This window comes from Aplidium turbinatum, chromosome 3 (genome assembly GCF_918807975.1).
Source record: "Aplidium turbinatum chromosome 3, kaAplTurb1.1, whole genome shotgun sequence".
In the NCBI taxonomy this organism is placed as follows: Eukaryota; Metazoa; Chordata; class Ascidiacea; order Aplousobranchia; family Polyclinidae; genus Aplidium; species Aplidium turbinatum.
This window is the reverse complement of record NC_137474.1, coordinates 44,600,705-44,627,273: the sequence shown is the minus strand read 5'-3', so window position 1 is coordinate 44,627,273 and position 26,569 is coordinate 44,600,705. Positions and strand designations below refer to the sequence as shown.

Below are 26,569 nucleotides of genomic sequence, written 5' to 3'. Positions count from 1 at the left end.
TTGAATGGTATCGTCTTCTTGTATGGTTGTTTGGAATTCCTTGGCATGTTCCGGATCTATTGTATCAAGTTTTTGGTTTGGTTCATCACTTGTTGACTGGTCAGACGTTTCAAAATCGGCATTGTCAGGAATAGATTGAATCGATTCCTTAATATAATTATTTGTACTTTACTAAAATAAATGTATGGTAGTATTTTTAGATAACAACAACATAAAGGAACATAGTTCAAACGGAAAATAAAATTGTAAGTTTCTTTTAAATTCAATTCTGCTAGTTTCGCATATTTGTAAAGTCCAGAAACCTGTGACACAAGATATAATTACGGACGTTCATAGAATCACAACTAAAAGCAGTAAACTGGTTTAAATTTGCATGAAGGTTAGTATAGCCACGAAAGCCACGTCAACAATATTATTATTGTAGAATTGGTTTTGAAAAGAATTTTCGGAACTTGTGCTGTTGTGTGACAGAGTAGACTGTCGAGTTTTAAACACGAGTTTGTGTTGTTCATTTGTAATTGAATAGTCAATTAATCCAACCAAACTGGAAATAAACGACATAGAAAACAAGAACAAGACTCCGTTTCTGAAACGAAAGCGGATGAAGTCCGAGGAAGATCGTGACATAGAAGGCAATCACAAAAAAATGTTATTACTACTTCAGTTAGGCCTTTGCTTAAATTAAATGAATACGAGATGCAACCCCCAAACATATAATTTATTTTTCAGCTATTTACAGATGTCTCCAACATCTAATAGGTCCTTAAATATCGTGTTCTGCGATGCATGATAGAGGACTTCTCGTAAGTGCAAATCCAAGCCAAGTGGATATTATTTTCAAAACGAATACATTAAATGATGGAAACACCATCAACATCCTTATCGCCGCCCACACTAAGAGACCACCTGAAGCATGTGGAGTAATTTACAATGTTCCATTCGGCATGGCAAATGGAAATACTATTACGGCGTTAGACGATCCGCACGTGAAATCAGTAAAGATTGATTAATGCTGTCATAAAGTGACCCATGTTGTCAACCTCTTCGTAGTGAAGTCCTGTTACTTTTTAAAATCAAGTTAACGACAACAAAATAAAATCAACATCGAATAAAAAATTGCTCAACAACAAACAGCCCTTGTCATAATTCTCCAGAAGACCCACTGGTACAGCGCACACAAGCTAGTGATTCCAAGTTACTGAGTAGTTAGATCAATTCTAATCATTTGTTGATGAGAAGCTGAACTGGAGTTTGGTCGAACAATTCCTTTGGGACTCAGATATTATATGGTTAAGAGTGGACGTCAACAGCAACAAATTTTTAACATTTACAGTTCACCTCCTTCACCATTCACTGTAATTTCACTGTACCACTACCCAGTGGCGGCTGGTGGCCTCCTGAATTGGGGGGGCTGCAAGACAGCATATCCAAGAATTGTTGGAGGGCGATATCAGGCGAACCTTGCGGGCGTGTCGCCGAAGGCGACACCCACGGCGGGGGGTCTGGGGGGCCTCCCCCAGAAAATTTTTTACAATTACATTTAATTTGGTGCATTTTGAGAGCATTTTCAAAAGAAATTTGGGAGTGGAATAACAGTCAAAAATGCTGCTGTAGAGCTTGAAAAATACTAATATTTCAAATTTTTATATTCAAAATCAGTGCTAAATACAAATCAAACTATGTTCTATGCACTTCGTCGTTTTCTCAATAGTTCGCTCAGTTTGTTGTCTGCAAATATTTATTGTCGATCGCCGGCATCGGACACGATTGTCCACATACGATCCACACAAAAAAATACACAGAAACAAAAGACAAACAGAAGTACATTCACAGGAATGACGCTGAAGTAAGCAATTAATTTATTAATCAAGCGTCCATTTCAGATCATGCGATCCATATCACACAAATTAAACATGCGAAACAAAAATCAATATTCAAAATGAAATATCATACTTAATCTGTTCAAACACCCAACTATAAAAAGAAATTTAAACTTTATCAATCGATGAATGTTGATATCACTGCTGTGCCATAGCAGCCATCAAGGCTAGGTAACGGCATAGCCTACATAGTGGTATTATAATGAAGGAGGTAGTTTGAGTTACGATAGCAGTCATACCTTATCAGGGAATCAACAATAGAGTTTGACGATGATTCACATTACCCAACAAAAAAAAGGCCCTTTTCCGTTGTAATGCATCAAATGTTATATGACATACAATGTTACACAAGACTTGATGTTCACGTAGCCTACGCTATAATGTTTGGGCAAATGGTGAATAATTCTAAATGCATTATTGAATGCAACACGCAAGCGATTAATTCACGTTGGTGATAATTTTCCCATGGTGACATGCATACATTGGGGTACAATATGAACGGAAGAGAACATTTTTAACTTCACTGGAGCTCTTGTAAAATTTTAATTTATTGGTAAAACAGTATAATGATCGTACTTGTCGGTTTATATCCTTGTCATCACACATTGCCGTGTCAAGAAATACACCCAAGTATCTGACGCTATCTACAGATTTGATTTGACTTCCGTTGAGCCGTGAAATTGGATTTAAATTTAACTTTAAGTGATTAGTTAGAAAATACATAGCAAACGACTTTTTGCAGTTAAAAACGATCTCATTACAAAGTACATAATCTTCGCACACACACAGTATATTGCAGTATACATGTAGTATAACCGTAGCTACATCTTTTTTGGAGCACCCTGCATGTATGCACCCACTGCTCCAGAACTAAAAATGCTTGGAAGTTAACATTTTTTATTCTTTCCTACAAAAATTATCTTTTGCCAGCTGAAGCCAGCTAGCAACCCTGCATGTATCACAATACAGAAGGACAAAGACAAAATCTCAATTCTATCACAAGTGTAAATGCCCACTGGATGGCAAGTATAATTCAGTTCAATTCAAATTATTTTTCTTTGTCAGAATGCAAAAGAAATGATATTGTAAAAAAGAAATACAGTAACAAAACCAACAAAAGGAAAAGGTGGCAAAACCTTAATGGTTTAAGACGTGCATGAAAGGATCTAATATTGCGGTATATGCATCGATAAATATAGTTAAGCACGGCCACCAAACCTGACACTTTAAAACAAGTAGATGAATTAGTTAAGAATCAGTCGCCTCCTCATTCCAGAAACAATTGGAGCGCCAATTCTTAAAGCAATGAGAACACGACTGAACCTAACATTACAAAAACAAACAAATACACACACACATATTGTAATTATAACCATTGATCTCGCTCAAGCCATAGGTGCCACATTTACTCTTTGCTACACATTACTGAGCATCACATATAAAGGACAGCGGACCTTTATTTATAGATGAATTCCATTCGGCGACTTTTTGCCATGGCAAAATGGTCAATTACCCTCTCGTTGAAATCTTTGGTTTCAGTTATTAAGCGATTTTCTATTGACACCATGGCTAATGCAGAAAGTCTTTCAGTACACATGGTGCTGCGGGAAAAGGTTTTAATCCTTTTCAGTGATGAAAAGCAACGTTCTGGTTCTGCTGTTGACATTGGAGTGGTAAGTAGAATTTTAGCTAGCTTTATTACTTCAGAAAAAGTTGATTGCATTCCTTCCAGGTTTAGCAACGAAAGCAGCTGCACAAGTCCACTCACTGAATGCATGTCATTTCTAGAATAGAGAACAGACAGCTCCGGTTTGAGCTTGTCTTTGATTAACATAGGGTATGCTTCACAACATTTTTCTAAAGCTTTTTCTGGAAACTGTCTTGCATATTGTGAAGCATTTTTCAAATTAAATAAAGTGCTTGCTTCAAGATGATTGGTGAACTTGAACCTTTCTTGACACTGCATTAAGACAACATCACATACTTCTTTAGCATCAATGATTTGGGATTCAGGCATTCTCCGTGTGGGTGAAGGTGACTCATTGTCTGCAGCAATGCCTTCCCTTATTCTTTGTATTGCTGACAGAAAATTATCCAGAGAGCACTGCACTTTGAATGACTCAAGCTCCACAGACTGCAGCTGAGCAAACAGTATGTCAACATGAGGCATGATTTTCGAAAAGAAATCTAACCAAAACACAAATTTTGGATCTATGAGCATTCGTTTTATACCAGCAGCAGCAAAGCCAGTCATCGAAGAGTTGCTTTGTTCCAAAGTTGAGCAGCATTCTATAAGTGCGTCTTTTACCTCCGATACAGCATTCACCGTCCTGCTTTTAAAATTCCATCGTGTTGCTGATGGGCGAGGAATACGCCTTTGAGCAACTTGGTCCAAAGCAGCCATTCTTTGAGGAGATTTGGAGAAAAAACTTGGGATTCCCGAAAGACTGTTAAAAAAGACTCTGACACTGGTATTCTGCGAAGTGGCTTTTTGTATAACCAAGTTTAGCTGGTGTGCATAACAATGGACAAAGTGTGCAGTGCATTGCTATATACTTGCTTGATTCTTGATTGCACACCATTTCTTGCACCACTCATAGCAGCAGCACCATCATAAGTTTGTGCTACAAGTTTGGATGTATTGCTCCCAAGCAAAACTTTAAGTTCCTGAAATAGGATTGAAGACAGAGCTTCTGCTGTCTGGTTAGCAGGATTAAAAAAAACCCAAAATCTTTCAACAGGCTTCCCATGACTTTCATACCGTAGTACAATCACCATCTGTGTCTTCTCTGAGATGTCAGTAGTTTCATCACACATGATTGCTACAAATTCAGACTGTGATATTTCTTCTTTAATTTTGCTTTTGCAAAGCTCAAGAATCGTTTCCAAAAGCTCATTTTGAATAGTTTTGGATGTACCTTTGAATACCTTTGCAGAATTAAAATGATTTTGGAAGCGTGAGTCAAGATTGGAAGCAAAATCAATTAACCTCATGAACACACCAGGATTTTTTGAGCCTTGACTTTCATCATGTCCCCTTAATGGCAATTCAAATCTGCCACAAAATTTTATACAATCTATAATCTTTGACAATACTGTTCTGTTCTTCGTTACTTCTTCATTATGTTTAGTAATGGAGAGTTGATATCCAGAATCTATAAGTGTAGCAATATTAACTCTGCCAAGCACTGAAAGACTCAAAGTATTGTTCATGTGGAAAGTTGATCTACTATGCTTCTCTGTCTTTCTACTGAGATGTTTCAGGTCTTTCACACCTACTTTGGTCCAGGAATGTTCTTGATCTCCACCAAACAGTAAACAGGGAAAGCAAAAGAAAGCATTTTCACTGTTGCAGCCACACAGCCAGTCATGATCATCATACACATTTCTGTTAAACTTCCTTGCATAAGGGTTACCTCTACTGGTGGATGATTGGGAAATGTCAAGGTTTGGAGTGGGTCTTCCTTGTGCTTTGATGCTAAGTTTTTCTTGCAGAGACAACTGGGAAAACCTAATTTTTTTCAATGGCATTACAGAATTATCCATTGTATATAAATTGCAAAATGTTCCAATTAAAGTGTAAATTATTATAGCATAAACCTGTTAAGACAAATGAAATCATTGTCAATTTTTTTAAATGAAGGTAGATTCAGAGTCAAAATAAGAGTATCCATATATATATGATTTTTTTTTTTATTTATTTGCATCAGACTCAAGATGAAAGTAGAAACAAAGCAGATACTCAACTCCGAAGAGCTGAGTCGTAATGTACCAAATACAAAGATTGAGTGTAACAGTCTGTTCGCATTAGTTCATATATCCATTGGTTGGAAGACAAGTTACAGCGGGTTACAAACTGATATAATTTTTTACAAATGAAAGCTTGAAAAATGGTGATATTGTTATCAACGAATGCAGAGGTGATGCTGCATCGTCTCTGCAGATTAAACAACATTCTGTAACAATTATTGTATCCAACACGTAAGCGATTACTACTGGATAGAAGATAGTTACACCATAGTTGACAGGCATATAAAGGCATACAATAGGAACGAAACAACACATTTTTAACAGCAATCAAACGTTTGGAACCCTTGCTTTCAACATGTTTTCAGAACAATACAATGACCGTAATTGTCGTTTCATGTCTTTATCATCAGGTAGAAGCGTTAATTATTACTCCAATATATTTCAAGGGTCTCAAAGCAGATACGATTTTTATTTAAATACCGTATTATATATGATCGGATTATAGCCAAATTTCAACATCTAGGCTTTATATAAAACACCAACAGTTTTGTTGCAATTAAATATAATGTCATGAGAAACTACATACATTTGACAAACATTGATGAGTTTCTGGAGTCCCTTGACACTTGATGCAAAACAACACAAGCCTTCAGCATACATTAAATGATTGAAGACAGGAGTTGCCAATGCAGCAGCCAACAGAAAGACCGTTTAATTCAGAAGATAAATCATTCATGTAGATGCATTTCTGCAGCATACCGGTACTAGACCTAGAGGGCAGACACTAGTGAAGCACCTAACTTAACTATCTATCACTCCTGACGGATCACTGAGTGGAAACAATTATCGTTCCTTGCCCTAGAAAATACTATACCAACCCTCAGCAGCATGGAGTCACATGCAAAGATCAAAACTGGGCAAAGATCAAAACCCTAACCTTATTCCTAACTCTAACCCTTACCTTAATTAACCCTACCTAACTTTAATCCTAACTCTGGCAACACCTGATTGTAACTATGGCAACAAGTGTGTAAAAATAGCCACTTTGTAATAACAATAATAGGATGGATAAAGAAAACCGGACATAAAAGAAACCCATCCTCAGGCAAAAGCAGGTTTCGATGTGGCCCAGGAGAGCAGGTGTTGAGCTCTTTTTATGGTCAGACTGCACATCACAGTCACACAGTAGCCTAAGACGATTGAGGTTCGAGATCCAGTGTAAGTTATTGTTTCTTGTCCTAGCACTATTGTTTCTTGTCCTAGCACTGTTGTTTTCTTGCCCTAGTACCGGTACATCCTATAACCTGTTGAATACCCTAATCCTACAGCTATCACATTTACAGTCATGTCTCATCGCTACTCTGCGAAACAAAACTTAACTTTAAAAAGTCTGTAGAATTATTCGGTTAGGGGGGGGGCTGTTTTCCATGCAGCCCCAACAGATTCAAAAATTGCTGTTATGTATTCTGTAAAATACCAAAAGAGGTGGAGCTTCAAGGATATTTTTTAGCCAATCAGAGCACTTGAAATCCAAAATCTGGGGCTGCAAAGAATGTTGTCCCAAAGCCATGTTTCCAAACAAATTTTTAAATATTTTAATTTTCAATCCGCAATCCATAAGTGAAAAAAGTAATCGGGTCGGACAAACACAGAGGAAAACATATCTTCCCTTTTTTCTCTTTCTTTCAGGGGGGGCTGCAGCCCTGCAGCCCCATGGCACGAGCCGCCACTGCCACTACCCCAGTGTATCACTATCCCTGCTTTTATGACGGTGATTTTAACTGCCAACACGTCGACTGGGGATACCGCATCAACAACCCTGCTAGTGCACATCTGGCAAATTTGACTAACGACGTAACCAGCTTAACATGTAGGCAAGGACTTGCCCTTTGCAAGGACTGGCCACGATAATCAGCTTCCGGGAAGACGATTGTTACAAAAGTTTCTTCCGGTCCCAACGCCGAACCTTATCTCATTACCGCAATACTATTCAAGACACCAATCTTCCAAGTAAATCGCTCAAGACACCAATCTTCCAAGTCAACCAGTCAAGATACCAATCTTCCAAGCCAACCGCTCAAGACACCAATCTTTCAAGTCAACCGCTCAAGACACCAATGTTCCAAGTCAACCGCTCAAGACACCAATCTTCCAAGTCAACCGCTCAAGACACCAATCTTCCAAGTAAACCGCTCAAAACACCAATCTTCCAAGTCAACCAGTCAAGATACCAATCTTCCAAGTCAACCGCTCAAGACACCAATCTTCCAAGTCAACCGCTCAAGACACCAATGTTCCAAGTCAACCGCTCAAGACACCAATGTTCCAAGTCAACCGCTCAAGACACCAATCTTCCAAGTCAACCGGTCAAGATACCAATCTTCCAAGTCAACCGCTCAAAACACCAACCTTCCAAGTCCACCGCTCAAGACACCAATCTTCTAAGTCAACCGCTCAAGACACTAATCTTCCAACTCAACCGCTCAAGACACCAATCTTCCAAGTCAACCGCTCAAGACACCAATCTTTCAAGTCAACTGCTCAAGACACCAATCTTCCAAGTTAACCGCTCAAGACACCAATTTTCCAAGTCAACCGCTCAAGACACCAATTGCTACCAATTGACACCAAGACACCAAACTAAACTTGCTACAACTGTCGCTATAAAGTTATCGTGCGGAAGAACAATCATCAGAATGGCACCCCCAGACCGAGCACCTTGTCAGGGCGAACAGCACCAGCTGTTGTAGATCAAGGAGTGACTATTTTGCAACTAAATGTTGAAGGCATCACCAACGCTAAACTAGACATCAGCACACAGCTTGCCCACAACAACGATGCAGCGGTGATCATCATCCAGGAAACCCATTGCTTGACCCCGAAGAAGCTTGAGATCCCACACTTCGATCTTGCTGCCTGCACCCTCACCAACAAGCATGGAATAGAAACATTCGTTAAAAAAGACCTTCACTGGATACTAGAGGCAACTTCCACAGCAAACGGTGATCTTGAATGGATCGCAGTACGAATACAGGATACGACTGTTGTAAATGTCTACAAACCTCATCCAAGTAGACTTCTTCAGACATCATTACCATCATTTTCTGCACCCTGCATATATGCAGGAGATTTTAATTGCCGTCACACTGATTGGGGTTATTGCAACAACAATACTGATGGTGAAACTTTAAATGAATGGGCTTCTAAAAACGATCTTTCCCTTTTATATAATCCTCGAGATCCAGATAGTTTTCTATCCGGACGATGGAACACAGGTACCAATCCTGATCTTGCTTTTGCAGGAGTACGGTACTCCAAGGCGAATCCATCCCAGATCATAAAATCATAGGAAAATTTCCCAGATCTCAGCATAGACCCTCTATAATCTTTCCTGCATCTATTGTGCAACCGCCACCAACCAACCCAGTCCGACGATAGAACTTTAGGAAGGCTAGATGGAAGCAATTCTCTGAAATCACGGGTAAACTAGTTCATACTCTACCCCCACCCAATAATGCAGATGTCAATATCTCCTATACAGCCTTCACAGATTTGCTTCGCCATGCAGCAAAGCAGGCAATTCCTCGTGGCCAACGCAAGGAATACATACCATGCTGGGACGAAACGTGTCAAAGTATGTACGAAGACCTGAATGACTCCGAGACACCTGAAGACTTCCAAGAAAGGTATGAAAGCCTGATGCAGCACCTCAACACCAAACGTCAGGAGCGATGGATTGAGACAGTCGAAGCTATAGACTTTACCCTATCCAGTCGTAAAGCATGGAACACGGTCAATCGCCTGACTGGAAGAAGTTCCAGAACTTGTTTGAAATGCCCTGTAACTCCTAATGCCATTGCATCGCAGGTTGTGGAAAATGGACGACACTAACAAAATACAAACCGCAAATTTCAACGTAGAATCTCAAGCCTCACATCAGAAATGTGAAAGGATGACACGCAATAACAACGAACTAACCGAAGACTTTTCGACCCAAGAAATGACTGAAGCCAAAAGTTACTGAAAGCAGGGAAGGCTCCAGGTCCAGACCTGATTCATCCCGAATTCATACAAAACTTAGGAAAGGAAACAATTAATTGGCTACGAAATTTTTATTCTCATTGCATGCGAACCTTAAAGATTCCTAAACTCTGGCGAAAAGCATTGATTGTTGCAGTCCCAAAACCAAACAAACCGGTAATTGACCCAAAGAGCTATCGCCCCATCTCCCTATTGTGCGTGCCATTCAAACTACTGGAGCGCGTCTTACACCGACGAATGGAACCCGTTATTGACCCCAAACTCCCACAAGAACAGGCGGGGTTTAGGAAAGGAATATCAACAGTCGACCAAGTAACCTTGCTCACACAAAACATCGAAGATGGGTTTGAGGCCAACTTGAAGTCGGGAGCGGTCTTCCTCGACCTTACTGCGGCATATGATACGGTTTGGCACAGGGGCCTCACTTACAAACTGCTGCAGATAATCCCAGATAGACACATGGTTAAGTTTATTGTCGAACTCATCTCCAACCGCAGCTTCATCTTCAAAACCAGCGACGGAAAGAAAAGCCGACAGAGGCATTTAAGAAATGGAGTTCCGCAGGGATCTGTTCTCTCCCCAATGTTGTTCAACATCTACATTTATGACCTTCCAAATACTTCCTCTAATAAATACGCATACGCAGATGACCTGGCTATTCTTTATTCTCACCGCAAATTGGAAACAGTGCAGAACACCTTGACTAAGGATATAGACATTCTATCTTCCTATCTGCACCAATGGCGCTTCAAGTTGAGTGAAGCGAAGACTGCGACTTCTGCCTTCCACCTATGTAGTAGAGACTAAAACAGGGAAATTAGCATCCAAAATAACGGCCGGACACTACCTTTTGAAGCCACACCCACATACCTTGGGGTTCCACTTGATCGGTCTCTTACATACCGCAAACACCTAGAACACTAACGCGGAAAAGTGACAGCTCGCTCTGCTCTCTTGAAACGTCTTGCTGGTACAGGGTGGGGTGCTAGCCCCTCAGTGCTTAGAACAAGTGGTTTAGCCTTAGTCTACGCCCCTTCTGAATACTGTGCTGCTACTTGGTGCAGCAACGCCCATACTGACCTTGTCGATGTGCCAATCAACAACTGCCTGCGAACTGTCACGGGTTACCTCCTCCCAACTCCAACTGACTGTTTGCCTGTCCTTGCAAACATTGAGCCAGCTGCACTACGGCGCCAACGTGCTGTTTCTTCCCTGAGCCGTAAGGCCCTAAACCCCGGCCATCTGCTACACGCAACCACGCTGAGATGTTCACCAAAGCAGCGGCTAAAATCAAGAAAGCCATTTGTACGCGCTGCACAAGACCTTCTGACAGCCTCTGGTGGAAGCCCTAGCTAACGGTGGTGCCACGCGGCGTGGAGTGAACAATGGTCAAGCAGCACATCCCCACTTCGCCAAGTATTCAGATCCCCGCCCGAGAACCAGCTGGGCCATGGCCTCTCTAGACTTGCCTCATCAAGGCGTAACCGTTTGCTCACTGGTGTTGGACGCTATGGTGCAGACATGCTGCGCTGGGGCTTAGCAGAGAGTGCTGCTTGTGAGTGTGGTGAAATGCAGACGGCAGCCCACATTATCAAGGATTGCCGGCTATATAGACCACCTCATGGTGTGGAAGGCCTAGTTTCTATAGACGACGACACCAGGCTGTGGCTAACCAACGGATGCTCTGACATATAGCGACAACACGAGAGAAGAAGACACCAATCTTCTAAGTCAACCGCTCAAGACACCGATCTTTCAAGTCTACTGCTCAAGACAACAATCATCCAAGTCAACCGCTCAAGACACCAATCTTTCAAGTCAACCGCTCAAGACACCAATCTTTCAAGTCAACCGCTCAAGACACCAATCTTCCAAGTCAACCGCTCAAGACACCAATCTTCCAAGTCAACCGCTCAAGACACCAATCTTTCAAGTCAACCGCTCAAGACACCGATCTTCCAAGTCCACCGCTCAAGACACCAATCTTTCAAGTCAACCGCTCAAGACACCAATCTTTCAAGTCAACCGCTCAAGACACCAATCTTCCAAGTCAACCGCTCAAGACACCAATCTTCCAAGTCAACCGCTCAAGACACCAATCTTCCAAGTCAACCGCTCAAGACACCAATCTTCCATGTCAACCGCTCAAGACACCAATCTTCCAAGTCAACCGCTCAAGACACAAATCATTCAAGTAAACCGCGCAAGTGGTAGAAATTCTGTCAAGCCGATTGGAATTGTTTTGGTTTCCTTACCAAAAAGTTTCTTATTGCCAACACAAACCAAACCACCTTGGGAGGACGGAATTCACGACCAAAAGTTGACGTTTTGTGTTTGTAGCTTTATTATTAAGTTGAATTCGCTCTGTGAGAATGAGCTAGAAATTTTCTCCCAGCCTCGTGTGTCTTTATCGAACCAAAGTTATTTTACCTCTTTTCGTGTGCTCTGAATTAGCGAAGCCGTTTGAATGATATCGTCTTCTTGTGTGGTTGTTTGGAATTCCTTGGCATGTTCCGGATCTATTGTAGCAAGTTTTTGGTTTGGTTCATCACTTGTTGACTGGTCAGACGTTTCAAAATCGTCATTGTTAGGAATAGATTGAATCGATTCCTTAATATAATTATTTGTGCTTTAGTATAATAAAAGTACGGTAGTATTTCTAGATGACAACATAAAGGGACATAGTTATAACCAGTAGAGTAGCGTCTAAGAGGCCAGAAGTGCGAAGGACATGGCGGCATGTGCATTCCCAATAGTTTAAATGTTGCAGTAAATTTTTTTATTATTATTTTAAAAAAATTATAAAATTGGTTTGAATTTTCATGAATTATAATCAAAGAATATATATCAATGTATCAGGAAGGCGGGAGGTAGAGGGTCCGGGTCCAAAAAAATGGAAACATTTTTGTGGTTTGTGTGGTTTCATTCGCAGACAGAACTTGCCAAGAGTTTTGCTTCATATCAGCAATAAAGAAAAACGCAATGTTTTCCAAAAAAAATGCAATTTAGTAACATTTTAGCAATTGCATTTCAAAATGCAGATGTTTGCATAAAAAGTATCAAACATTGGGTGGCTAAATTTATAGATAATAAAGTTTGATAATATTTACGCAATGCCAAAAAATTCCGGATTTTTAAAGCCAGTAGTTAAGCAGCGAGAGCAAGTTTGAAGTACTTGGTGCTGATTCAGCACCAACCAGGACAATATAGGGTTAAGCTTCAGTTGTTTTTTTGAAATTCAATTCTTTTGAAATTCAATTCTACTAGTTTTGCATATGTGTAAAATCCAAAAACAAGATCTAATTACGGCCGTTCATAGTATCACAAATAAATGCAGTAAACTGCTTTAAATTTGCAAATACGAACAGTGATTCACAGCTGAAATTATATTTGAATTATAATTATATCTTAGTTTGTAATAATATGTTTTAAGGATTAAAATGCTGTGGTAGAGAGTTTTCTTTGTTGAACCATGTGGCTCATCGTTCCTTTTGTGTGTGTGTTCTAATTGTTTGTCACATGCCTGCATTTTACACCTAATGTGATCTGTTACCAGCCGTATAAGTTACTCGTAATCATTCTTGTATCACTTGTTCAGTTTGCATTTTTAGTCCAGAGTGTCACTACAGTTATGATGCATAGTCAGATTTATCTTATAATTTTCATGTTAGCCTATGTATATTGTATATTGCCGATTTATGTAATTCCTGAAGAGAACAAACGTACGTGTCGAAAGCGTTTGAGTTGATTTTTTAAATATATTATATCTTTGTGTAATAAAACATGTTAAGGTTAATGATTGGTAACATTCCCGCTAAGGTTACATTGTTTTGTCTGTCTATGTTTCAAGGATTGTACGATAAAGTTTGCAAATGTAGGATAAAACGTATTTATGTTTGTTAAAAATCTTTTTCAATGTTGTAGGAACATATATTGCAGCTTAAATGATATTGTTTCGTCTGCTCGAGTACCATTTGGCCAAGCAGAGCCAAGCAGAGCGAATGCATTAGGTATAGCTACTACTTACTTGGAACCTTCCGTAGGCTGTTTCACTTTAATTGGGATCATCAGAAGGTTCGTAAAACGCGAAAGTTATAACGTGCTTAATACTGAAACGTGAAATCAGTTTAAAATATGGCACAGTCACATAACCTTGATGGAAATTTGAATAAAAACCTTCTGATGATCCCACTAAAAGGGTTTTAGTGCTTCGTACAGTAGCTATACTTGATATTGTACTATTTATAAACAACAATCTACCTTAGCAGCATTAAGAAATTCATCAGGATACAAACAAAAATATACGTAAAAATAATATGTTTACTGCAGTAGGCTTTAGATATTACATAAATACAAATGGAAAACGAAGCATCTTACTGTCTGGAATCTTTCTTGGTTTCTAAGACGAGAGCAAGTTTGATGTAGAGAGTGCTTTAGTGGTTCAAAGAATGGTTCAACAACTTCACTGTCAAAGTTTTCTGTTTGTTGTATGAAAAAGTTTATAGCTTCTTCAATGCTTTCTTCCGCTTTTTCTGGACTTATGAAAATCTCGCTCTCAGAACGTTTCTAGAATTTATAAAAAAAAGTACAAAAGTACCAATATACCAAATCCAATTGTGTCGTTATAACTATTGCGTCTTACTCCATAAGCCTGTTTTTAGTAGCATTTAATTTAGTTTTATTAATAAGATCCATTATAGATAGCTCAGTTAGCTACGTTAGCTACTACTACACTCAGTACTCAGCAGCCTTTTGTGAACGAAGAAACAGCAAGATCAAGCAAATTAAAAATGTGCTTAAATCTCGAGTTGTGTGCTTCAACAAGCACTTCAATAACAGCTTTATTTTCAAAGTCAATTAAAAGGTGGAATAATTCAACCGATAATGGCATTTTAAAAACACAAAACTGATTCGGAATCAACAATTCTGTTATGCTGTTTTGAGTAAAATGATTTCAATGAGTCTACAGATTTGCAACCACATACCCAATGAAAATAATTTTTTTTTTTTTTTTATACGTACTTAAGTCTAGTCATTAGAAAAGTTTGTGTCCTAGGGTATTTGAATTTGTACCAAGAAATGAATGCCTATTATAGTAAAGTAACTACATTTCTTCGCATAAAACTTTTAATTTCTCAAAATCATATTACATTGTGCAGACTCTTAGTTTAGTGGCGGAAATGTTTTTCAAGCAATCTCTACGATTACACGGTGGTACACATTGTATCCAACTACAATTGACGCCTTGTCGTTTTTGTTTTAAATCGTTATGTTCGCTATTCAGTGATTTCTCAAATGACGTTATGCACAATTCTAAAGTTTTTAGTAAAGATTAATATTTCGAATTGTTACAGTATGTGTGGAAACTTGAACATCAATGAAAGTTTCCGTAAAGTATGATTGATCAAAATTCTTGTACATTTTTTATACAAATCTCCATCATTATTGTTAGTGTAAATGTTCCATGCCTGAGTCCTTTTTTATGCAACAAATTCAAACTGCGCTTTTGATGTTTTTGGTTTAATTTTTTATTATGAATCGAAGAGAAAACTTTTGTTACTTATAAAACATGTTGTTCTGTGAGTTAACATGACGTGATTCTAGGTTTTAATGCCATAGTTACAAATACGAAGTGTGCAATGTTTTCCGGTATCATAGATGCGATTTCAAATCTCACTGATTAGTTGTATACTACACTTATTCAAGACTTTTATAATTTCAAACAAGACATCGTCTGGCTTACAATAACTCTCCTTCCACCATTTTAACTTTTTCCTATATACTAGCAGGGCTTTTCCTTATACCGTACTGTTTATTTCCATGTTTGATTTCCACAGTCTCCAAAAAAATGAGAAAATTATAAAACAGCTGGAGAAAGATGGTGTTTATTTAATGCACATCCATGGCTTTAAATTACTATAAGAAAAAGATAGGAAAATGCACCTACAAACATATGTTGGATTGGCCTATGAAGCAAGAAAAGAATCCACAAAGGATACCAACTGATTTATGTACAGTAGGTTTAACAAGTTTAACAAGAAAACAAAAAGATCAGCAATCTCTCGAGCACATGCATCTCCATTCTCCACTCACAAAGTAAAAATTAATTGAGTTCATATTTTTTTTATGATTAGAAAGAAAATGCCTAAGGCATTGTTAACTTCATAAACTTCTTTTTCTTGTAATTTTTATTCGTATATGTGCCTCAAAGAGTTTTAGAGTCATGCAATTTTCATTAGGTATGGAGCTGCATGAGCTCGAAAGGATGCTGATCTTGTTTTCATTCTTTAATTTGTTATATGCTTATCTCGTTAAGAACATTGCCATTCAACAGACATACAGTAGAATTGATTGTGGCTGCAGAATATAATGTTAAAAACTGCAAATAGACTGAAATTAGGCCCTACTTATGGGGTCTCCAAAAGTCAAAATCCTGAAATCTTAATTTATTTTTCTGCTAAACTTGTTATGAGTATGAATAAAAAAGTCCCTTTCAACACAATAGGTAAAACTTCAACAAACAATTACCCTACTATCCTCTACGTTATGATTTCGGTTGTTTATAATGTTGGAAACGTACTACACCTATTCTATAACATTACCTTAAGTCCCTCACAACGCACTTGGCGCCTTGTCACGGTGAAAATGCTTGTGTGGAATTCGGGTAACTTAGGTTTTCAAGAGGATATTCCGGACAAAAACCGAGTTCAAACTGGTGCTTGGAAAGCACAACTCTCTCCAAGATAAAAACCTCTCTATCAAAAAGCCTAATTAGTTTTTCACTGCGGACAAGTGTGCTAGACGTCGGTCTATTACTTATTAAAAAATATTTTTGTTCTCAAATACTCACACTTATTGTTATTATTTATTGTTCAAGGAATTAGTAAGTTTATCATTATGCTGCCTTTATGCCATTATGCCATCATTATGCCATACATTATTAATATCATTATGCCCTTACTTCTTCGAAGACGAGTGAAAAACGTATTTTTGTTTCTCTCACTTTTTCTCTGATTTTGATTTTTGTCGGACCCTAAAAAAAACATAAATTTTATTAAAGTTCAATGCCCTGCTAATCAGCATTTTAGACAGTTAAGAGCAAAAAACTTTACTGTCATTACTGGGATAACAGGTATACAGTAAATATAATGAGTCATCGCACTAAACAGAAGAAAACATTTTTTAGCATAATACTGGGCTGCAGACTACAATTTAGGCTACATTAGAACAATTCAATATAAGCTGTTAAAAGTGAAACTCAATCTATTGCAATTCAATAAACGTTAAACACCAAATCAATGTATAAATTAAAGTTAATACAAGCAATCTACAAAAGTATAAGATTAAATTTCTATAAAACAACTTCCCTTGAGTTCATCTTTGTACCTAAAATGTCGACATACCATGATTATAGATAATCACAGACTTGACCGATTGCCAACGCTGATAGTTGAGAATACAGTATTTTTAGAATTTTCAACTTTGGTTAAGCAGCAATTGTTATTGCGAAAGTAGATTCCAAAGATGGAACTCCAGGAACAATGGGGCTTGAGCTAATTTCTTGATTGCAGGAAAACCAGAGAAGAGGATTTTCGACTACAGAGCTAAAGTCACGTTACTTGGCAAAATTTAAAGATCATCTCCTGGGAGACGCATTTTTGACTGTTTTTTTTTAGTTAGGTAGAACAGAGGAACGAAGACAAAGCGTGGAATGCACTGCACAAACAGTAGGCTACTAACTAATTAACTGTTTTTGCAATGTACATCTGGTTTGCGTGAAGTAAACAACTAGATTTATAGACCACGTTCAAAGAAAGAGCAAACGGGTAGGCAACTTCAGGTGAAAATGTTGGACTACCAGGCTTGCAAAAAATCTAGCTAAACTTTTAAAAAAATAAATTTTTGTGCGATATTTAATCTGTATAGAAAACGTTTAAAAAGCACCAATATTTTGGTGTGTCAATCAAACATTTATTGACGAGGGTAGGAGAGTACCTAAACACAAATTTAATAACCAAAAGTGCAATTAAAGAGCACATCGCCTCTTGTGTAACGTGGACTGACAATGTCTCGATCGACCAATTCAAAATCATTTGTTTAGATGAATTAAGATATTTTCCTGAAGAGGGCAGAAAGTTTTACCGAAAACGTTCGAAATTATGTATCTATTTCATTTCTGTATTAATTTTGAATTATGCAATTCAATGTTATGAAGTTGTTATCGATTGTCTGTCTATGGTTTTTAAAAAGTACCTCTCTACCAAAGCTATACAATTCAAAATCATCTCTCAAAGCAGATCGGAATACCAGACAAAGATCATGGCGCCCCTAATTAAGCGTAATAATCCACCGTTAAATAAACAAGTATTTGCCTGTGGCTCGTTCTTCCTTTTGTTCGTGTTCTAATTGATGTCACAGAATTTTATTATCCTCTACTCCTCATGTGATCGTTTTTTTGCCTTGTTATTTACTCGTAATCATTCCTGTGTCAGTTGTTGAGTTTGTGCTGTTTTAGTCTGGTATGTCTTTTTGCAGATATAGTGCATAATCAGATTCATCTAAAAATATATTACAAATATAATGTAATTCCTGATAATTCCTAATATAAGTCATTTCGAAAACATACCACCCGGGCCACTCAGAACATTCTCGCGGCCACATGTGCCCCGTGAGCCACGTGTTGGACACCCCTGATATAGCCAAACATATTCAAAACGATTAACTGCAACTTGAGCTTATCCAAACATTTTTACGAGCTGTTGGCTTCGAGATGGAAAGAAACTTGTTAAATCAGGAACTAATACTACCTTTTACCAAAACAGGCAAAAGGAGTTCTTCAGTTCTTCACTTCTGCTACATTTGTGTATTGCCATAACTTTGAAGTGATCCTACTTGCAATGGGTGTGTTAAAATATGAACCTGAAAAGTGGAGACTCTTTATTGATACCTAGGAAAGAAGCCAAAAATGTTTACTACCTATAATTGACATCAGCATGGGTCTATACTAGGAATGGTAGAAGTTGGGGATTGCATACTCAAAAGGTGGATAACTGGTGGGTTATATTGTTATGGCAAAATTTGGTGCAACTACAGCTTGAAGAATACTGCCATATGTCGCATATCCAGGTGAAGAGTATGGGACCTGTCCATGTGTGAACAAAGTGTGTATTGTCAAAATAAATGTATAGAAATACGTGACATCATGTTTATTTATTACCATTCAAGTCATGATGATGCAGCGGTTAACTTCACGCTACAGTGGCAACGGAATGTAGCCTTACACTGCTGCAGTAATGTTCTGCTGATGTTCTAGCACCTAAAATTTCAAGCAAAATATAGTATTTCATTGAGAATGAATTTGCGTAAAAGCAAAGAAAGCTTTTTGAAGTTCTGCCAATTTTTGAATTTTGCAGTGACCCTCCAGCTGTCCATATCGCAAGAAAAATCAATAAAGTGAGTCGTTCCGGTATTCCAATGTCCCTAGTCAATACTCATTGGACACTCTGTAAAACTAGAAAGAAAAAAAACTAAAAACGACAAAAACATTAAACTTTGTGTAGATATCAAGATGATTAACTTTCAAGTTCCCATAAGCTGGTATGCAATGTGAGCATTAAACTGCATTACGGTACATGAAACGTTGGTGCAATGTAAAAATTGCGGTCAGAAAAACAATATAATGTGGCAAGAGGCCTGGGAGACTTTCCTTCCAGAAAGTTATAACAAATTTTCATGCTATCTGGAACTATAGCTGTGTTTCACTTTGAGCTGTCTGGGATCTGTGATGAGTTTTTTTCGTGTCAAAACACAAATATTTTGTCTATTTAATTTCGTTTTGCACGTGTGTATCTCGGTACAGTCGTATAGTTTTTGTACTGGTATTGGCGAAAAAAATCTAGCCTATATCATTACACAGAGCACACAATGTTTTTTAACAACACTCTTTCAAATAGGTTCCAAGGAATTGATACAAAAAAACCAAAAAAGTCTAAAAAATTAACACTTTTTCAGAAACAAATAAGTTGTAGCATAAAAACCTGATGTGAAACGAATGCCAGATTCTGGATCACCGCCCCCTAATTAGCTAAAATTAATTTTAAATAATTTCAATTCAACCAAGTTGTGTTGACCAGTGTCATTGTAACAATTTTTAAAAAACATTTAAATTTTAAAGCATTGTAAGATTTTTCTTTTATTTTTGTTTTTTGGTATTTGATATAAAATGGTTGTGTCGACTGATGAAGACATTTGTAAGCTTTTTTCAACAGCAAAAAGGGAATTTTGTTGTGATGATATACACAAAGCATCAGCTTATAGCCTACAAACCGCTTGGTAAGTTTGTCTATTGACTAAAGTTTGTGCATATAATATATATACAGTAAAGGTGCTATAATCCTTTCTTGAGGATACCCATTCCATTTATTATACCAGAAACTTGTTTTAAGATGCAGAACAACCTGAAATCGCGTGTTTAAGCAGCAACATTGTGAGTAATTCCATTAATGTTGCGTCTTTGCACATATACAAAATCTTTTAAAGCGGGATACAATCTTGTCTACCACTAAGCTGTTGCAACATTTCTGTCTGATGTACCTTGTCATTGGATTGCAAATTTTCTTGAAAGACAAAAAAAGCATGGATGGATACATACAAGACGTTTGCCTGAAATGCTTTATTAAAAATTATGACGTTACCGTTTAGCGTTAAACGATATGAGCATCACTATAATAATTAAGATACAATGCCTGAAAGTTGCTTATCTCGAATGACATCACTTAGCTTACTTTGATGAAAACAATTGGCTTTTAAATACAAATTTTCAAAGACTGTTTAAGAAAACAATATACCATTACCCATCGTAAAGCATTTTCCAGTTCAAAGGTAAAACATCTTCGTTGGATATCGCTTAACAAGTTTTCTCGAAAACTTTTTGCAAGTTCCTGGTCATGTAGTTTAAAAGCCTTGTCAAATTCCTCAAGTGCTTCGATTCGGAACTCGAGAAGTAGCCATTTTAAAGCTGTCAGATTTTTGGTTTGGCATTGGGGTATCTTGAAACACATAAAACAAAGTATTGAGAAAAGTGGTTGATGCTTTGTTACTATAAATCACTTTCATCAAATTCTAATTGGAAAACTCTCCATGATACTGTCAAGTCTTGTTCCACCTTCATCTATCCTATTTGAAGCTGTTCATAACTGACATATGTCCCATTGTTTAGAAGCCTACAAAGGCTATCCAGTTTTACACCAATCTTTTTTTTAAATGGTTGTTTCTCCCTTTCGTTATGGCTATTAATGTCATGTTTTCTACACGATAAAAAAAAAAAGATTAAGCCGTGAATACTTCGACTGCTAATCTATTGCTTGACAGTCACTTTGCTTAGCGTTATGATTCTTAAATTAGTATTTCCAATTTATTTTTTCAGATATTCTTACAGAGAAATTTTGGCAATCACTATGCAAATCAGCTGGTATAGTTTCCAATAAAAAAACAGTTAACATTGGAGTAGTTATTTTACTGTTGTTTGTGATATGTCAAAGCTTGCCTATTATTTTTATAAGTATTGGTTTATTTTATTAAAAAACATAATTGATTTGAGATCATCAATTTAATTATATAGTAACAAACCAACAACAAAAACAAACATAAAAACAGTAACAAAGTAAACAACAAATCATGTTATCGCAGTTTGCAAAGCAGCATTTAGCACATTTAATAACAAATTAACAAAACCTACCTGCAAAATTTTAGAGTGGTATAGGGCAGACAGCTTTTGCACTGTAGCAGCAAGTTCAGCTTTTGTGGTTACCTAAGACAAACATATTATGATTTAAAACATGAAAATAAACAGTTAAGGATGTACTTGCTGCCCGTCAAATTAGCAATGCTTCAAGCCGTGATGATATACTTTTATGACATAGCCAGTCAATACAAGCTACACTGAAGGTGAGTGAACTAACCAAGTAGGTCAGTATTTTCAACCTTTCTTGAAGCACTAAACACTTCATGCATTAAATTAATTTTGCAAAACACAAAACAAAATTTTATAATGATGCAATAAAATAAACAACACAACAACAATTTATTAACTTTCAGGTTTTCTCAATGCGATATCTGGGCTTGTTAAAATAAGCACAAAGTTGATATTTAGGCACAAATTGTGGAAAATTAAACGTGAAGCTGTTATAATTTTGATTTTCGACCGGTGTTCCATGAAAACTAGTCAAACTAATAAATTGTTTTGCTGAACACCTGACGATCTTTCACGAAACTTCGGTTGAAAATCACTGGTGTAGACAAAAAATAAGAATGCCGTCTTATTTAAATAACATGATATACGTTCTTCTAGTGCAAACTAAGCTGAAGTATCACAAGATGTAAGAAGTGATAATCTGCTTTTATTCTGACGTTTCATCAATCAAACACGGACTAATTTTTTCATGGGGCTAGAGCAGGTTGTCATTACCTGTCTAGTATGGCAAAACACAGGACATTGATGCTGTTAACCAACCAAACATGCAAAATGAAATTCAACTTCCAAACAAAAATTATCGCGAGCAAATTTTGAAACTAGAAAAAGAGTTTCAACGTTATCAATTAACAAGAAACTTAAATAACGGCAGAGCGGGAAGAGAGTGAACCGTATGAGTCATGCAGAATCAAATTGTATACGCAACACAGCAACATAATCATGTGTTTTGCCATGCTAGACATGTAGTGACTACCTGACTAAGCCCTATGAAGAAGTCAGTCGTGTCTGATTGACGAAACGTTGAAATAAAAGCAGATTATCACTTTCTACATCTTGTGATAGTTCAACTTAGCTTGCACCAGAAGAACGTATATCATGTTATTTAGTTAAATGCCTGGTGAACAACTGAACAGCCTCGTTCGATTTTAATGTCGTCTTATTTTTGTTTTTTTCTAACACACGAAAAAGTGTTAAAAAATACAAACAACTCAAGAAATAAGAATTTGACTGTCAGTGAGCACTGGGGTGAGCCAAAACTTAAGTAATAGCAATTTACTATCTTGAATAATTGCATTAAAACATGAACATAAACTTTTTACAAAATCTAAAAAATATCAAACTGTCGCTTTAATCAGTAAAGTCATCTGCAAGCACTTTGGCGGATCGGCACAGTAGGTGGAGCCCAGTGACAATCGGTGAGGGAAAGCAAGGAAAGCAGTGCTTACCTGAGCGAAAACTATGCAAAATATAATGACTGAATTTTAGGTTTAACTTCTTATTATTTTTATCACGTCTATTTTAACTTGAAAATTACTGTATTCGTGACCAGAATTACTCGTAACGCTTGTGAGTAGTCTAAGTCCTCACCAAACCGCATGTCTTGCCTATAAATGCCAATTAACGCAAATGCTCCTGTCAGAAACAACCACTGAGGCTTCAGGGAAGCAACTATCAAAGTTGCTTTCCCCAGGTTCAAAAATGTCAAAAACACCTTCGTTTTATCCAATCCTCACTCGTTTTGCAAAACGTCCCAGCTGCTTAGCCAATCAGATGTGTTATGGTAAGAGTTGCTTTCCCAGTGACGTCAATGCGTACATTCGCTTGAGCGGCTAGACTAACTCGTCAGAATGGTCTCTCGTCACGGTACACAGCACAGCATCATATTGTCAAAAAGATTGTTGCTGTTTTTTTGATGTCTCCTCGCCATGTACTTTAGCCTACTAGCTTTCATAGTCATGCCTTTGCCCTTTTTACAGCGTTGATATAACGTTACTTCGCCAATGAACGTTCAGGTTCATGCAATATTTAGTTCGTTAAGCTTCTATACGCAGGAAGCAAACTTACCCAGCTTTTGTATAAATTGATTGCGGTTGTAATGTTTAGGCCTAAGTGTTAGTTTTTGTAGTGTAGGCCTAACTGAATATCTGAGAATGAACATTCATGACGAATTAAATATTTAGACAACTATTATTCCATGTCTAACACAGGATTTTAGTCCTGCAACTTTAAAATTAAGATTGTTCATGACTTCTAAACATTAAATGGATGTATGATCACGACATAGCGAAGCACAATTTGACAGATTTTTATTTTTAATTTGTTTTGGAAATGCTCTCAGAGCGCACCAAATTGAAAGTGTTTTTCAAAAATTTCTGGGAGAGGCCCCCTGCTGGAAGTGTTGCCTTCGGCAACACGCCTTCGGGATTCGCCCGACGCTTACGCCCTTCGTGCCTACTACCTTGCTGCAGCATATTTCCAAGTTGCTTTCCCAACGGTTTAAGCCACCGAACGTCACTAAAGCTAGAGCCTATTCTAGAGCCTAGAGCCCTATTCTAGAGCCTACTAGAGCCTATTCTAACTACATTGTGAAATGTGAAGTACACAACGATCATGCTGCTAAAAGCGAAACTCCATCTATTTTATAAATGTAAGCTTTACACTTGTGTGCAAAATAAATTTCACGCTTCTAGATTTCCTGACAACTAGATTTCCTGACAACTTCCACAAACTTATTTTACTACCTTTGCAATTTTTTGAATCTTCTTTTAAACTTTGTTTGCTAAATACAGAAGAAAAAAGAGCAATAGCAGTGGTGGAAATCAAAGCCACGTCAATGAAATGAATGCACAAATGCCTGCAGTTAGCATGCTTCCTTGATTACTTTTGCACTCCTTTTGTCACGTGTACTCCGCGAGGCAGTACTCTGTTTTATTCGTATCGTTTCATTCTGGCAGGCTAGCGAACAACAGCTTCTTTTGTTCTAGTTCTAGTGTTGAGTTTAACAATCTTACGTTGTGTATTTTGTTGCAAAAATTGCGATTCGATCATTTTTCTTTTGTTAATACATTTAAGAAAAATAACCGTCTTTGTTCAATGACTACCATCGCCCTAACCCTCTGCGCCAAGCCAGCCGATGGCAAATCGATGACTTGATTTAGCTACTATTTGCGTTTTTCCTTTGTTGCTCAAAAGGGATTTTTAATGGTACCTTTTGGAAAGTTTCCCCTGGGAGATTCACGACCAGGGCCACCCGATCACTGAACTATTACCTGCACTGGCACAGATTGCCCCAGCCAACTTGAAAAGAGACAAATTGGTGCACCAGCTTACACAGCGAGCTATATTGGATGAGGATCATCCCTTGAATCAATTGATGTTTAAGGAGAAACTTTATTTAGAGCCTCAAAGCCTCAATTCTAGCAATCAGTTCTCTTGCCATGCTACAGATCTGTACGGTTCTAACATTATTCTCCAAAAAGTCTGGAGTAAACGTTGGTATAAGACTACCAGACCAGAGCAGTTGATAGTCCCTTCAAGCACCTTACTCACACCAGGATCAGAGTTACCCCACAAGGATTGGATGAAGCTCAATCGTCTTCGTACTTTAGTGGGACTTTGTAAGGGCAATATGTTTCCATAAGGTCTTGCCGAATCGTCATCCTGTGTGTGTGGATGTGTGTGTGAATCCCAAACTGCATTGTCTCCCTAAACTCCCAAACTAAACATCATTCATCACAGCCCCATTTACGGACCTCGAAATAAAAATGCCAACCTCACAGCGTGACTGCTACCACCTCACACGTAAAAAGAAGAGTACTGCTGTATTGTGACTGAGAAAAATACAGCACGCGATGTAACACAGTCTATGCCATATTTATAATTGAGTGAGAAAAAAAAAGTCTTCTTACCATCGAGGCGGACGTCATTTTGTGCATGATTCTGTTTTCGAGCTCAACATCGTCTTCGACAATAAAGGCAAATAGATGAGATGCAGCGATGACGACTCCATTCACTTGTTTTGAGATGATATTGTCAACAAATATAAGACGAAAAAATTATTAACCTCATCATGAAATCGATTATTATGATTAGAAATACATTTACAATAGCCTATAACTGTTGACAAGATAAGAGTAAAACATTAAATGAGGCTGTTCACCAGACATTTAGTTAAATAACAAGATACGTTCTTCTGGTGCAAACTAAGCTGAACTATCACAAGATGTATAAGGTGATAATCTGCTTTTATTTGAACGTTTGGTCATTCAGACACGACTGACTTCTTCAGGGAGACTAAGTCAGGCAGTGACTATCTCTTTAGCTTGGCAAAACTCAGATTTAGCTTAACTTGTACCAGTAGAACACATATCATGTTATTTAACGAAATGCCTGGTGAACAACCTTATTCAATTTTTGAATTATCTATGTATTAGAAAGATTGATGTATTGAAAAGACATTTCTGTAGGACCTATATGTCCCGTTCCTGCATTTCACGTTTCACAAAATTGTGAAATGGCTTGTATTGTATAATGTATATGCAAGTGATAACTTTCAAGCTACTTTTTTTTATGCCGCTTTGTTTGAAGTTATTTTGTTAGTCATTGACTATGAAAATAGCAATAAACTATACAAGCAGCTATTGTCTATATGATTCTCAAGTTTTTCAGGCCGTGGAATGTTTTCACACTAGCATACAAATTTGCGGGCTCAAATGAAGTGCATAAGAGTTATAAAAAATAAACTAATCTTATCAACACGTCAGTGAATTTAACGAAAGTTGTTGTATATTTCCCAGACGCTCTGCAAATTTTAGCTCGACCTGCTATCAGACGGGGTAAAAAACTTCAGCCCTTTGAAGGTTTTCAAATTTTAGATAGAAGGAATTTTTGTGCAACGTGGTTTAAACATTTTTCCTTGGCCTAACGTTGGCTGACGGTTGTTTGGGTTCGCTGAGGGTAGTGTAGTTTTGCCAACTTAGCCAACTTTTGAAATATTTTAATTGAAGATACCTTCGAAGAATTGTTTAAGTTTGCTTGATGGTATTCCTTTTACAATTGTAATGGTACAATGAAAATGCAAAAAAACTTAGAATTAGGAAGTCGTTCTTTGCCAATGTTGGTGTGCAGTTATGCAGAAGGTTGGGCC

General features: G+C 37.5%; 1 protein-coding gene across 1 annotated transcript in view; it reads right to left on the bottom strand.

Moving 5' to 3' along the window:
* Positions 1-25,528, bottom strand: part of LOC145766855 (uncharacterized) — a 59,359-nt gene extending 33,831 nt beyond the window's left edge. The window contains exons 1-4 of the mRNA XM_082578557.1: positions 25,332-25,528; positions 21,409-21,480; positions 20,525-20,719; positions 16,633-16,704 (exon numbers count right to left, since the gene is read on the bottom strand). Of these exons, the coding sequence (XP_082434683.1) occupies positions 16,633-16,704; positions 20,525-20,719; positions 21,409-21,480; positions 25,332-25,358 (366 nt within the window). The 5' untranslated portion in view covers positions 25,359-25,528. The remainder of the gene's footprint in view (positions 1-16,632; positions 16,705-20,524; positions 20,720-21,408; positions 21,481-25,331) is intronic.
* Positions 25,529-26,569: the final 1,041 nt, after the last annotated feature.